The sequence below is a fragment of the Taeniopygia guttata genome, chromosome 3 (assembly GCF_048771995.1).
Source record: "Taeniopygia guttata chromosome 3, bTaeGut7.mat, whole genome shotgun sequence".
Taxonomy (NCBI): Eukaryota; Metazoa; Chordata; class Aves; order Passeriformes; family Estrildidae; genus Taeniopygia; species Taeniopygia guttata.
Genome location: NC_133027.1, coordinates 67,255,784 through 67,271,214, shown reverse-complemented (window position 1 = coordinate 67,271,214; position 15,431 = coordinate 67,255,784). Strand labels below are relative to the sequence as shown.

General features: G+C 43.3%; 2 protein-coding genes across 4 annotated transcripts in view; one reads left to right on the top strand and one right to left on the bottom strand.

The window, feature by feature from the left end:
• SASH1 (SAM and SH3 domain containing 1) overlaps positions 1–3,245 on the bottom strand; it is a 531,067-nt gene extending 527,822 nt beyond the window's left edge. The window contains exon 1 of one of the 3 annotated variants that reach the window (XM_030268181.4): positions 1,647–3,245. In XM_030268181.4, coding sequence (XP_030124041.4) covers positions 1,647–2,102 — 456 coding nt within the window. In that variant the 5' untranslated portion in view covers positions 2,103–3,245. The remainder of the gene's footprint in view (positions 1–1,646) is intronic. The other 2 variants (XM_030268182.4, XM_030268185.4) reach the window with 2 other exon arrangements.
• Positions 3,104–6,125, top strand: LOC140683729 (uncharacterized). Its single transcript, XM_072927065.1, has 2 exons — positions 3,104–4,463; positions 4,725–6,125. The coding sequence occupies exon 1, from the start codon at positions 3,104–3,106 to the stop codon at positions 4,175–4,177; it is 1,074 nt and encodes a 357-aa protein (XP_072783166.1). The 3' UTR covers positions 4,178–4,463; positions 4,725–6,125.
• Positions 6,126–15,431: the final 9,306 nt, after the last annotated feature.

The window sequence follows — 15,431 nt, the reverse complement described above, 5'->3', positions numbered from 1 at the left end:
ACAACTTTAAAGTACCACAGAGAGAAGACAGATGATCCACTTGGAAAGACTGAATTGGTAACTAAGAACACACACAAAGTCAAATGGAAGAAATGAACCATAGCTATGGAGGTGGTAATGTGGTGCAGCTACACTGACAAGCCACAACTTCCATGGAATTTCTTTTATATCAGACATGTAATGGTAATTTCAATCTAATCATGTGTTACTCCAAACCCTGGGGGGAAAAGAATCTCCACAAATTGATACAGTAACTTTTGGGAGATGCTTTACTTAGACTATATGTTCATGAGTCTTAAATTTGACATAATATCTCTTATCATGTCCTCAGCCAGAAGCTCGGGAAAAGGGGACAAATAAATATCCCAGACCAGATAACTGTGCTGTACTTGAGAAGTGACTATGGACCTCTGTCACGGAGATGTTAAAAAATTGGAATACTGAAATTTGCAGTTTTATTGCACCTTCACAATATTATCCAAGTTGAATTTTACCCATTATCCTCACAGCCATGTCCATGACAGCAGATAATACGTTCTCAAATTTAATTCCTCAAATTTCTCTAAACCCAGATTTGCAGCCCTCCCCGTCACCTTGCTTCCTTATATTTATAAGCATTTCAGAGAGAAAAAGTACTCAGAAGTTGAAGGTCAATATCAACTGCTCAGTCTTTCTGAAAAATGAGACTTTAAATAATTGAAGAAAATATAGGCCACTTGGGTCATCAAACTAGTCTGAAGAACTTCATCTTGAACTCTTAAACCCCCATGCATTACAGTACCTTAGTTTCTCTCACAAATAATTTTCTTCTCCATGGTATTATTCATTTTATTATATTGTTTTACTTATGCTGCATATTACATTTTCAGCAGGAAACCTACCAAAAATTTTGGACAAAACAATTTCAAACTTCCAAAACTGAAGAATCTTACATTATAACTTTTTCAAAAGATAAGAATTACATAAACATTGAGGCTGGAATGGACTCTACTGAGATGTATCCTTTTCTGGTCTTTCAGCAGACTGTTACTGACTGACCTGTGCTGGAGCCTGATGAATAGTTTTGACATTCACCAGTCACTACCATATTCCAGCTAATAAATCCAGGCAACAGTTAGATTCAGCTGCTGGAGTTCTTTCTCCAGCCAGATGACCACTTAGTTCAGGAGACATTTCACCAACAGAAACAGACTAAAACAGGACCACTAATAAAAGATGAGCGAAGCCATCCCTCTTGTACACAATGGAAAAGTTTCACAGAAAAGACAAAGAAATGCGCAAACCGTTAAGACCAGCCTGTCAATTTCCACTTTCCCACCTCAAAATAAACCACACTAAAAGAAACAGTTAATGAAAAAAAAGGGAGGGAAAACCAAAACACATCATCATGCCAAAAAGCCAAAAAGCGCTGGTGGATCTCACCTTTGTTGGGCCCACTACTCTTCACACCTTGCTGATGCTCAACGCCTACCATATTCCCCTCCAAAACGCCACTGGCACAACTGGATAAACTTAGCACCGGTACATGGCAGAGGCAGAACCAGGCCGTGCTGGACCCCCCATCTCTAGCCCAGCCGCCCCACTTCTCCTCCGCACCCGACAGCCACGGCTCCTCCTGGGGTGGCGGCCGGCGGGGACCCTCTTACCTTGTTGGAGTAGGGCGGTTTACTCAGGTTGATGCCGTCGCGGATGAGCTTGTCCCGGATCATGATCTTCAGCTTCAGCCTGGGGTACGCGACCAGCCCCCCGGCACCGGCCGCCCCCCGCCGCCCGCCGGGCCGGGTCCTGGGGGCCGCCCCCCGCCGCGGCTCCTCCGGCCCCCCCGCCCGGCGGGGGCAGCGCCCGGCGGGGGCGGGCGGCGGCGGTGGCGGCTCCAGGGTGAAGTAGAGCCCCGCCGCCCTCTCGTCCGCCTCCTTCAGCCGCCGCACGGCTTCGTGGATTCGGCGCCGGTGGTGGGGCACGGCCACGCCGATGGCATCCAAGTCCGGGTCGCCGATCTGCTTGCAGACCTCCAGGTCATCGTAGCCATTATCGACGAAGGACTCCGCGTACTGGGGTAGCTGCAGGGTCTTCAGCCACTCGTAGACTATGTTGGTGCTCATGCCGGCTCCAAAATAATAACGATTGCAACTTTCAGCACTGAAGCCAGCCTTCCCCTTTCCACTTTTCCCCAAAGGACATAAAGCCACAAAAACTGCGATGCAAGTAAGAGGTCTCAAAAATCAAGGTCAAGAAAACATCCACCAGGAAACGAAAAAAAAAAAATCCTTAAAGCAGATCAGTAGGGCACCGCAAGCACTGCTGACCGAACCCCTCCTGCTTATTCCTCCTCTTGTACCGAGTACAGCCGCTTTCTGCCACCGGAGAAGGGAAGCTCGGACTGGAGAGATGCAAAATATAAGGGTGCATCCCCTAAAATCCCAGGTCGCTGCTGCACAACATCCACCCACTTTCTCTGGAAGTAATTCGCAGTCGCTGTCTTTTTGGTTTTTTGGTTTTTTTTTTTTTTTTCCTTTCTTCCTTTCAGTGTTAGTTTCTGTTTCTGCTTCTGTCTCACCTTCCTGCGCTCTGTCGTATGATGGATCTGTTTACTACAAGTAGCTGCTTTGGTACACGATGGTGTCGGGGGAGAGCCGAGCGCAGGAACCCGCACCCTCGCCCAGCGTGGGCAGGGGTGCCGGTGTGGCGTGCCCTCCTCTCCCGTGCCTCTCCCAGCAGCGGGCGCACACGGCGGCTTTTGCTTTTCTTTTAAACGGTTCTTTTCGGATTAGGAGCAAAACAGAGGGGAAAAAAAAAAAAATCCCACTCACTTTTCCGAGTTACTTTCCCAGTTTCCCTTCATCCCCGTAATGCTGGTTAAATGCGCTTCGCTGCCAGCGCGACCCGAAACTGCTTTCCAGCCCCACTTTCTCCGCGCTGATGCCGGCGGTGCCCTCCTGCCCCAGCGGGGCACGCAGTCCTACGCCCGGCCCGCACAACTTTCCCCGCGTCCCCCTATCTCTGCTGGCGCTCCCGCCGCTGTCCGCAGCCGCCCTGGGAAGGAGGCGGCGGCGGCGGGGCCGTGCGGGCGGCCGGCGCTTCGTGCATCCTCCGGCGGCGGCGGATGAGCCGATCTGCGGCAGGTCAGCGACGCTGCCCCCGCCTTCCCCGGATGCCGCCGGAGCTCTCCCTTCTCGGCCACCGCTACCCGGAGCGGTGCTCCCCGCCCGCGTCTTCCCTCTTCTCTACCCCGGAGGCGCCTGATGCGCCGCCCGCAGATCTCCCCCGGCTCCTCCCGGTGCGGCTTCTCCCCGCTCCTCCTCCGCGCCCGTCACCCCGCTGCCAGCCCCTGCCCCTGCCCCGGCTCTCCCCTAGGCCTCTCCAACTTTCCCTGCCGGCAGCCCCCGGTCTCTGCCGCCGGCCGCTCGCCTGCCCAGCCCGACCCGCCGGGGGCGCGGGGAGGCGGTGTGCAGCCGGCCCGGGGGCAGGGCAGCCTGGCAGGGCAGCGGCCCGGGGCTGCCACCGCTCCGCGGGCTCTCCGCTGGGCTTGCCCTCCCCGTTTTCCCCGCGGCAAGGGAACGCCGAGGGGGCGCGGCCCGGGGAGCTGCCCCCAGCGCCCTTGGGACAGCCGGACCGACGGCGGCGTCGGCTGCCCCGCGGGCCCTTCGCGGTGGAAGGGGGACCCTTCGTGGTCGGAGGGACGCAGAGCCGCGCTGCCCCGGGAAGCGGCGCTGCCCCGGGAAGCGGCGCTGCCCCGGGAAGCGGCGCTGCCCCGGGAAGCGGCGCTGCCCCGGGAAGCGGCGCTGCCCCGGGAAGCGGCGCTGCCCCGGGAAGCGGCGCTGCCCCGGGAAGCGGCGCTGCCCCGGGAAGCGGCGCTGCCCCGGGAAGCGGCGCTGCCCCGGGAAGCGGCGCTGCCCCGGGAAGCGGCGCTGCCCCGGGAAGCGGCGCTGCCCCGGGAAGCGGCGCTGCCCCGGGAAGCGGCGCGGGCGGGCGGGAGGCGCCGGCCCCGCTCCCCCCGAGCCGCCGGGGCCGCCCGGGGCCGCTGAGGCGCCGCGCGCTGCGCGCGAACGCCGGGCTTGCAGCGCCCCCGCCAGGCCGCCGCGGGAAGCGCCGCTGGCCCGGCCCGGCCCCGGCTCCCCTCGCCGACCCCCCGGGGCTGAGGCGGAGACCCCCTGCCATTCTTATTTTAAATATTTGAAACTTGCTTTCCTGCGAAGATCGCTCCTCATGCCGGCTGGGGGGAGCTGGGGACAGGCGGTAGGGCGTCCACCAGCCTCCCGCAGCACAGCGGTGCCAGAGGAGGGGCACCCTCCTCCACCTCTGTGATTTGGCGGCGGGCGATATTCGTACCGGCTTTCCTGGAGGACTTTTCTGAGCAGAGTTAGGCGCACATTTATCCTCAAGCTTCATGTAGCTCGGCATGGGATTGCGCAGCACAGCGGCGTTCTCACAGAAAGCACTGCGCCGCAAGGTGTTTTGGAAAGGTCAGCTACTTACCAGCGGTTAAAATGTAACCTCTGGGTATAAAGCCTGGGAATCGCTGGTTTATCTCCTAAAGAAGGAGAAAAGGAGGAAGAGCATTTTAATTCTTTTAAAATCTCCTTCCATCCTTTTTTTTTTTTTTATTTTATTTTTCCTTTTTTTTTTTCCTCCTGAATCTTATTTTCCTTCTAGACCACATAATATGTCAAACTCTCTTCTCAGCCCAGAGACAGATTGATGCAGCAATTATCTTCTCTTCACAGACCTGATGAAAGACTGACAGCACCGGCAAAACTAGCAAGGAGGTTCTGTGATCTGGGGCTGCAGCTGATGGTATGAGAGGCAGGAAAAACTGACTGATGCAGGTGCCCTATGCATGGGTCTTTTTGACAATACGTACTGAATTATATAATTTTTATGTGTGCATTTTGGAAGGATCTTAAAAGGCTTTTAAGATATTGCATATGTTACAATTTGGATGTGCTTGGTGAAAGGGTAAGACCCTTCTGATGGGGCAGCACGAGAAGTGGTGCGTTCCCATGGGACTGTGGAGGCTGGCAAGGTTGCAACATTGTGAAACCCTTGTTGTTTCACACTGATTTTGGTTTCACAAAATTAAGTCACCTGTCAGCAAATATAGTAAAGTTTTATCAGACTTTGAAACACAAAAATAAACAACAATAAAAAAAAGAAAAAAAATCGGAAGTCCAGGAAACAAAAGACTGGTCTACCTCACCTCAATCCCACAGAGAAATCTGTGGCAAGCCTTTGTGAGGACTTACATGTGATTTGGGTGGGTAGTTAGAAGGAATATTCCTCAGGGTTGATCATTGTCACTGATGCTCTCATTGCCAAGGTGGAATACATACTCAAGGAGTTCCCAGAAAACACCAAATAGGGGGCAGGGTAGTCAACATGTTGGGAAGGTAATTCAAGAGTAAAGAAAGAGGCAGGTCAAGAAGTGGCAGAGCAGAAAATAGAGGCATGTTTGATCAGTAACAGCAAACTCAGTTTGAAAAATTCCTTTATGTCCTTTTTTATTAACTGCAGTGATATTATTCAGGAACACTTAGGGTTGTTTATTTTTTCCTACATTCAAGATTTATTTTATTTTTGACACATTAAGGAAGAAGTACAACATTTGCTCTGGATACCTGACTACTGTTCAGTGTTTTGAGTCATGCACTCATATTTGATGATTGAAAAAAAACCTAAAAAAGAACAAAAACACTTAGAAATGACTACTCACATATGAATATACATTCATTGGAACAATATCCATCAATATATTTGTGAAGGTGTTCAGGTAGGACAGGTAACTCAGATTCACACACACAGAATGAGTATCCCATGACTATGTTGCAAAGAATAACATGCAATGAACAAGTGGAAGCTAATATTTCTATGCTTTTTAAAAAAAGGATAGAACCAGACTCGACAATATTTCTTTAGGGTTTACACTAGGGCACAAGGTGAATAATTCACTAGAACTCCTCATACACAATGGCAAATGTTTGCAGAACCAGGCTAAGGTAAATAAGGTAACCAGGTTCAGGTAAATATATCTATTTATACTTGTGTGTAAAATGTTGCAATTATTTGACTGTACATGGTATACATTGGCAAAGAGTCCAGAAGAAAATAAAAATGACTATGAGAGAAGGTTTGAATGTATCCAATGTCTTACCTGAACTGTTAATCCTAAAAAACAGATAGCAAGGTAACTCAGCATCTAAGGGAAGATTTGGCCGTGTAAACTCGCAGAGAAATAAACTTAGAACTTCAAAACCTGACATACATCATGTCAATTCCCACAGCTGTACTAACTCTAATGGAAAGTACTACTTATTAAGTGTTCTGGTGATTGACGATTGACTTTTCCTCATTAAAAATCAGATGGCCATTATTTAAAGTGCTCTTTCATAGAAGATTAGGAAAATTTAGTTTGGAAAGACCCCTGGGAGTCACCCAGTCCCATACCCCACTCAGAGAAGACGTAATTGCAAACTCTGATCAGGTTGCAGACGGGTTTGCCCCATTGACTTCTGAAAATCCACAGGCATGGAGGTCCCCCAGTCTTTCTGGGTGGTCTCTTCCAGCACTGACCTACTCTCACCATGAAGAGTTTCTTCCTCTTGTCTGGTCAAAGCAATTGTGACCTTTGTCTCATGTCCTTTTGCTGAGCACTTCTAAGAATGGTTTGGCTCTGTCTTCTCCATGGCTTTCCCCACAGGCAGTGAAAGCCTGCAGTGTGATTCCCTTTGCTTTTTCATCTGTAAGATAAACAAACCAAGTTCTCCCAGCCTCTTCTCATATTTTGTCAGCAGGCAAAAACTTGAAAACATTTTTGTGAGTTATGTAAGTAAAAGTTTTATCACAGAAAAGACAAACAAAAAAAGAAGACTAATGAGACCATTGCAATCAGGAATTTATATGAAATTTAAATGTAAGAATAGAACTGTTTACAAAACAGATCCATCACTTAGAATTTTATATAAACAAAACAATGTTTTAATTATAAAGGAAGCTTTAAAATACACCAAAAAATGACCCCACTCTAAATTTACTCACTATGTTTGTAATAACTTAATACTCACTGAGACTATACAACAGGGAATGTGAAAGGATCTAGCTGATGAAATATCCATTTTTCTTTGTTGTGAATATAAAATTAATTTGGGTTTGAGAGTGTATTTGAAACAAAATAGTTACTTTATTTACTGTGATTCTCCTTTCCCATAATAATTTACACACATTCATTTCAGTTCTCTTTTTAATGAGATCGATTTCATCAGAACAAGGTCTGTAACAAGAATTCAGTCTAAAAGTAATCATCTTTTTTCTTAGTAACAGAAAGAAAATGTATAACAGCCCAACTTCTTCAACGAAATAGCAAATTCTCCATTCACCAGTCAACTTCAAACACTTTATATTTGATGTCACAGTCCATGAGAAGATAAATGAGCTTGCACAAATTTTACCTTCTTTGCCTTTTATAACAAAGACTCTATCCTGAAAGAAAGCAAAATTATCCTAAACCAAACCAAAAATTTTGTGACTATTTTACAAGCTGCTGACAGACACCTATTTTCATGAAGCAATGGTTCCCTATAATAATTCAGGGTGGGTTTGCCTTTACAAACATAAACCATTGACCAGCTCTCACTGCTACTAGCTTTGAGCCAGAAAATAGTGCTAATACGGTTGAATTTTAACCGAACTCAAAACATTTTGGTTCACAATAAATGCTCTTTAAGTGAACTGTTTATTGTTGATAAATATAAGAAGAAATCCTAAATTATTACATTAATAGTTGCATTTTACTACTCCATTAGTTGTGGAAATCCCTACAAATACCAGCTGAATATCAGCATGGTGGATAGAAAACTAATAAATATTTACACCCTCACAATTTAAGATCTAGAGCTTCCATGTGATACTGTCTGGAAATCATAATGAAGAAAAAGCTTAAAGCTTTGCTCTCTTGGTCATTTATTTCTGTTTCTTTTTTTCTATTAAGTTCTACTTACTCTTCTTCATCAAGAAGAGCTTCTTCATAAGACATATTCATGAATCATGAAACAACAATCTTTATGAGGCTTTCAAGTTGGATTTTTTTTTCCCTCATGAGAAATTTAATTTAAAGCATTGGCTAATGCCTAACAAGATTGAACTCACAGTCAGTACAGCCACATGCCTTAAACAAATATGTTGTGAAAATTCACAATCATCAAGCACCTGGTTTCCAGGAAACCAAAGGGAAGAAAAGGATTTAATAAAATAGGCAAAAATGAATAAATCATTTCTAATTAGTCTGTGCAACTTGTCCTAATTCTTGTGGTACTAGCTGTGATTACCAGCTGTAATTCCTGTGGAAGAGGGACCATATGCCAGGGAAGGGGAGAACCCTTCAACCCTCAAGAAATTATCCTCTCCCTTCCAAAAGGGTCCTCTGGTGTCCTAAGATCTCAAGGTAGTATCCTGGCCCTGGTGGATACCAGAGAAAGACCCCTGCCATTCAGTTCAGACCGGCTGAGCCTTCTGTGTGCTCCCAGAGCAGTGTCACCCATTCATCCTACAGAGCTTCAGCAAAGCTGCCCTGTGACAGACAGGTCCTAGTTTGTCCCATGTTTGTTTTTACTCTGGCTCTCTTCAGCAACATATACACAAAGGCCCAGATTTAGAAAGCATTTAGAGGAAGATAGAAAATAATGAGATTTTCAAAATTACTCAAAACCCACTCTCTAAAGTAAATATGCTTTACAACTGTGCCCTTAAACTTCTTTCTCTTAGGTACATTGGTGATAGTAGAGACTGGCTGTTTCTATTACCCACTGATACCTGTTCAGGTTCCCTTATTCCATGGGCTGTTTCTCCAACTGCTCAATTCTTCCATCCTTCCTCCATATCTATTATCCACAGCAATTTTCTGCAGTTCTCTGTGCCTCATGGACTGTGTTATTTCACCGTCTCCTATTTCTACAATTCCTCCCCTTTCCCTTTACAACATCCCTTCTGAATAGCTTTTTTGTTCACACTTCTCACTTGCAGTTATTTTCTCCTTCTCTTGCTGTCTCCAGATCCAATTCTTTCCCCCTACACTTCCAATAAAAATAGTTAAGTGGGAAAAATTTCTTGTAACATTTCCCCTGTTCGTGTACTTATTTTTTACTTAGGCACCTGCTACCTAGACAAAATATCAAGCTAGAGAGGCTTCACATCTGATTCACCATGGCTATTACTATGTATGTTCTTTGTGAAGGGTGAAAACACTATTCTAGCTTTGCCTTTCACTCTTAAGCTCAGCTACTGTACATGTTACAAACACCAGAACTTCCTGATTGGTCCTTCAAACACAAGGTCTTAAAGCAGGAGTGGTGCAAGGTAGAAATCATCAAGAGCAAAGAAGCAAATATTTATTCTATTTCTTGAAGGTCATTGAACTTAAAGTGCTTCCTCAGAGGAAAAAGGTAAGATTATTACCCAAGTGGCTATCAGGTAAAAATTCCTGGAGTGAAGCGGTACTGCAGGTTAGCAGTCAGGATTTGTTGTCTTATGGAACCAAATCCATCACATCAGCAGGACCATAAGTCCTGGAGGAAGAGAAGGAGCCAGCTGGCATGAAAACATGAGCTTTGTATGTTAGATCATCTGAAACAGCTAAGGATTTGGCTTCTGGCTTTGAAATAAAGAGTCCTGATACTGCTGAGACTGTGAAGAACTCCACCAAAAAATCAGAAAGCTTCCTCTGTTCCATTTCAAAACAAAGATCGAATAAAATGTTTGGATTTGTGCAAAAACTTTTCTCCAAATAATCAATGTTTGAAAGAATCAAATATTTCCCTAATTCCCCTCAGACATCCCCATTCTGGATGAGTAATGAGAAATTAATCATCCTGTCAAAATAGATGCTGTAAGACCTTTTAGTCATGCTCACCCCTCTCTCCACGATAGATTTTTGTCAGTCATTCAACTAGGTGTCCCAAAAGACAGCACTGCATCTCATCTCCTGCCCTTTGTATGGTCTTTTTTTTTTTTTTTTTCTGTCTGGGACTAATTACGATATTGCTTGATATGTCAGGAGTCAATCACACATCACAGGAGCATAACCCATCACACCCTCCTTGCCTCCACTGACTGCCACAGCACCACACGGCACCAGCTCTTCATTAAGTCAGTGTTGATTCCAGCCTTCCTGCAGCTGATACCCTGGATCTTCCTGACACAAGCAGACACAGCTGGTGCATCTGTGGGGTTTTAACTTCTTAGATGGATAAACACAAGGCTAGCAGAATATAATAAGGTCAGGGAATTACCAAACAAGAGTTCTCACAGTCATATGAGTTCATTTACACCACACATATTTCTGCGAAAGTTGATACCACAGTATAATTAGAAATATGAGTAAGAAAAAGGAAGAAGTAATTCGGGTTTACTCTTCCTCTGAGTCATGACAACTAAAAGAACCTGGAGTTTTTCTGTAAATACAAAATGGATATGATGGGTTTTATCTCCAGAGAACACATCCATTTTATATTTTTGATGTCGCAGAATTTAATTCTTTTTTCAACAGCCAGTAGCTCAACAGAAGTTTTTAAACTTTGTATTACTGGGCCTTCATTTCTCAATAGCATGCATGCAGTTTCCATTAATGTACAAACACTTTCAATAGCGTGAACCATAATCTATCTTTAATTATCAGTTTATATTTCAAGTGGATCCAGTAAGAGGGATAGAGGGGTCGAGACCTTGGCTGCAGAAAGAAAGACAGATCTGAGAGTTAACCACTGCACCTCTGGTGTGATAAGACAAGAGAAAAATGAATTATAAAGCAAATAACTTTCAATTCAAAAAATACCATATATACAAATCACTGATGCTTTTTAACTCTAGAAATGTTGCTGGGGGGATGTGGGATGTTTTCTTTCCTTCCAAGCATCTGTAGACTTTCACATTTCACCCATTTCAGTTGAGTATGCAATATAGGAGTGTTGTGGAAGTGGAAAGGGGCTGCACATGAGATAATCCAAGCTGTGACACCAATTCTGATCTAGAAATGGTCAAACCTAGCCCAGAAATAGCCTCACTGACAACACCTTGGCATTTGTCAACATTCTGATTCTTCTTGTCATTTCAGGTTGTGACATTCAGAAGACACAATTTTAAGTTTATAGCTCTGGTTTTTAAATATCCTAGAAAGGCTGTATCTCAGCTTGGTGGACCAGGGACATTTCTGTGCTCCCAGATTCTGTGCAGGTAAATTCTCCAGCTGTATCACAACCTCTTACCAGAGCAGAACTTGGGAGGACCAGTTAGTTATCTTTGTGGTAACTCTTATAGTAAGAACAGCAGTCACACAGCCTGGAAGACAGTTGTTGCTGATGTCAACCAAAACCTCAATTCAGATGTCTGAGAGAACAGGAGTCCAAAGTACGTCATGAAACACACCCACCTTTCCATCTAACAAGTCTCTGCAGTCCTGCTAGTGATTTGAGACAGATCAAACCGTGTCCTCTAAGTTCAAGACTCTTATTTGGAATTAAGAGTCAAGGTTTAATCTAAAGCTAACAAAATGATGGATTAGTTTACGTTGAATTAATCAAATATTAGGGCAATTCCTCTTTCATTCAAGTCCAGTTGAAGATCAAGTAGGAGATAATGCATCTTTGTCTCTGACCAGTCTTAGCCTTAAAAAACTATCATTGGTTCAGGCTGGTTAGCTGAAGTGTCAGAAGTATCCTGAGGAGATGTGCTGTAATGAAGAACTTTTTCCATTTTCCAGAAGATATAAAAAGTCAGCTCTTTCTAGTGATGCCAGACAATAGGTGTATGAGGCAATCTGTAGTCTACCTTTCCATTAGCAGGCATATAAGATCTGGTTGTGGACATTCCGTGTCTTTTTACAATAAAAAATCACCATTCTTACAGCCACAAAAATAAAACCAAAGGAAACTTCGTCAGTTCCAGCCCAGGCAAAATGCCCTACCTTCAGTAAAGGGTTCATGGGTTTTGTGTTACAAGCTTTTAACAAAATCCCATTTCACACAAATGAGCTCTTTTACTTTCAGGAAAGGATAGTTGTCCTCTATGGATGTTTTCAATCAGAGCTTTTAAACCCTAAAGTCCCTATTTCATGGATATTTTCTCCTTTAGTCACTGCTATGGTGAGCTACCCACCACCTGTCTACCGTAACTGTTGGAGGATCATTGGAATTGACACATTTTTGAAGTAAGAGCAAGAGAGATGCTAAAGATTCTTGGGAATTAGATAAGGAATACAAAATGGAATATCCTATCAATGAGATCAAAGAAAACTGTAGAAGTGAGACATACATGTCTCTGTGTTCTGCCTAGTAATTCAACCTTAACCCTCATGAATATAAATTTTAATACATAATTAATTTAATAAAAAAATGTTAGGTAAAATTTTAAGGGCACTTTGTACAAAGCATGTAGATAAACCTTTGCTATGCTACAAGTCATCACTGAATTTCCAGAGTAAACTAAATCTGACCACTGTCTCACCCCTAAATGAGTGTATAGCATTTAACAGTGTTTATGAATGCCAGACCAATGGTGCTGGGGGTTTTCAGAGCTCTGAAGTAAAGGTAGAACACCATATTGTCTTTGTTTTGCCCCTGCCTGAAGTGCAAATAGAAAAATGTGTCTTCTTACACTGCAAACTGAAAATATTCAATACTGCTCTTCTAGTATTTTCTAATCTAGCCTGTGTTCCAACAGTCTCCACAGTTCCCCTGAGATGTAACACCCCTAAAACATTGCTGCAGCTGTCAGTCAAAGATGTGGCCTCTAAAGTGCTAATTCTGATAGCTGTTTAAAGACATATCTGTTAACATATCACAACTGCTTGTCACACATGCTGGTTTATATGCTAAAATAAATAAAAACAAGGAAATTTTTCTTTATTTACTTACCTTCCCCTCGAAGTGGCAGACATCTTTTACTCATGGCATTGTACACCCATTGGAAATTGTTATGCAGAGAAAGCAGCAGTATATGCGGTCCCTCCCTATTTGCATTTCATGTAATTGTATTAAAAGTTTGCTGTAGCAAGATCTTATTACAGAAAAAAAACAAACAAACCAAAACAAACAAACAAAAAGGAACACATTGAGCACAACTATATACTATTTTTTTCAGTGTACAGCTCAGCCTAATTTTGAAGATTTTAATTTCATGAGGAAGAAAGTTAAAGCTTCCTTATTTTCCTTATTTCATCAGGTTTTTAATGCTAGAATAAACAAGAGAGAGGTCTTGCAGCAATCATTCTTGACAGCAGAGCATTGTAAAAATGATAATAATGTTTAGAAACTGGTAATGCCAATATAATTTTTGCAGGTGCACTACAAATGCATCTGCTGCTGTTAATAGCAATGCTAGTGAACCAAAGCAAGTGACTGAAGTATAGCATTCTGAAGCTCACTAAAATGAGTTAGGCATTATAAATCCAATTCTGTTTTGCTTCTGTTATTTTCTCTATCAAAAATTTTTTCTCAAGTTTTTGAAGGGGTAACCCGATAGTTTAGTTAATTTTATTTTCCTTTTTAGTTGCAGAACTAGCTCTTGTAGATTGCACTGCCTAACCAATACCATCAGCACATTATCTCAAGTACATCTTGAGCAGTTCTGCATATTTCAGCACAAGTTTTCTTTGAAAAGATTACTTACGTAAATCCATCTGCAAGAAGAAGCTAATTTGGTGAGTTTGACTTCAACAGACACTTAAATATCTTGCAAAATAGAGGCAGACTCTGAACCTGAAGTAATTTCCTTTTTGAATGCTGCTAGATGATTGTTATTGGAGAAAGAAGGAAGGAGGGGAAAAGCATGCCTGAAAAACATTGCTGGTCACTAGCCTGCTTTGAGAACAATTGTTCACTCACTACAGCAGATATTTTTCTCCAAGCTTTACAGAGATCATACAGATTTAAAGCACTTTCAGATTAAGTTTTTGGCTCTGTTTAGCCATCTCCATTTTTTCAGTGTAACACTCAGACCACAGATAATTATTCATAGTTTTGAGCAGTTGAATAGTAATTACTTGAGATTTAATTCCTTCAGTAAAATGCTCACTATCCTTCGCCTCTGTAGCCACCATTTTGTTTTCAATCCAGAATATTCAGAAATCATGAACTATGTCTGACATTTGATGTCATTCATATGATTTTTTGTGACAGCTGTTTTTTGCAGGGGCAGCTTAGAGTGATGAGGAGTTCCTTTTCTTTCCTTTTGTTTTGTTTTGTTTTGTTTGTTTGTTTTTTGGTTTTTTGTTTGTTTTTTTTTTAAGAAAGAAAGATAAGATTTTCACAAAACCACTTGCTTTGGTGATCTGGAATTTTAGTAAATGTTAGTAAATTTTGCACTGCCAGCAGTGCAGGTGGCATCTCAGCAAAGCAGAGTAGAGAGGCAGAATCACCTCCCTCAACCTCTTGAAGCATCCCAGGACACAGTTTGCATTCCATTATTGTAGTCATTGCAAACAGTAAGATATGACTATATTAGCCATCGCTTCTGACTTCATTGCTCCCCATTTGAATGCCAGAATAAATACCCAGAGATCCCAAATAACTGCAGGAGTGAAACTCTGATGGATCCTGCCCATGGTCGTGGCAGGCTTTGCTAAGCCAAAGCCACCATGTGGCTTCACCCCCTAGGTGCTCAGCACAGACAAGGGGCTCTATCTGTGTAGCTGCTCCTGGGAAAGGATAGAAATAAATATTACTGCTTCCCTGCCTTCCCTCCACCACAAACAGCCTGACAGTCATCTGAGTAACAGGGGCTTGTCATGCCTGCCTTCATCAATAACGAAATTAAAATCTTGATTGCCATTAAATAAGCTTTTTTTTTTCCATTTTTTGCTATGCTGTAACAAGCATTTCAACTGCTCGTTTGTGTTAATGTTGCAAGATAGGGTGTAACCTGTAGACTAACTAATTAAATGCTCTTTGATTTTGAGTGAAGTGTTTGGTACAGTCTAGACAACAGAGTCTAATTAGCGCTGGATGTTTAATGGAACTAAAGACCCATGAAAAGCAAAAGGTGCTGAAATAAAAAGTCAGTGAGAGAGATGTGAAGATAAATGAGAGTGAAATAAGAAAAACAAAATAACCCTTTGCTATGCTAGAAATACCATTCCCTCAGAAAAACTCCACTATATTAATTATGAAAATTTGAAAAAATCCAATCAACTCCAATGTCCAGCTGTTTAGGGTAATATAATGGAAAGCTATCCAAAACACATTATGTCAGCAAGGAACAAATTAAGGCATTTTACACTATCTCACTGCATTTCATTTCTTCCAGGCAACAAATTCACCCCAGTATTTCTGCAATAGAATAAAAACTCTGTGTGTATTGCTTTGTGAGCTATGATGCACAGCCTCTCAGTAGCAAATTGAATGTTTGCCTTAACAACACCTTCCTCTGTCTAAATGTAGCCAATTTCTGTT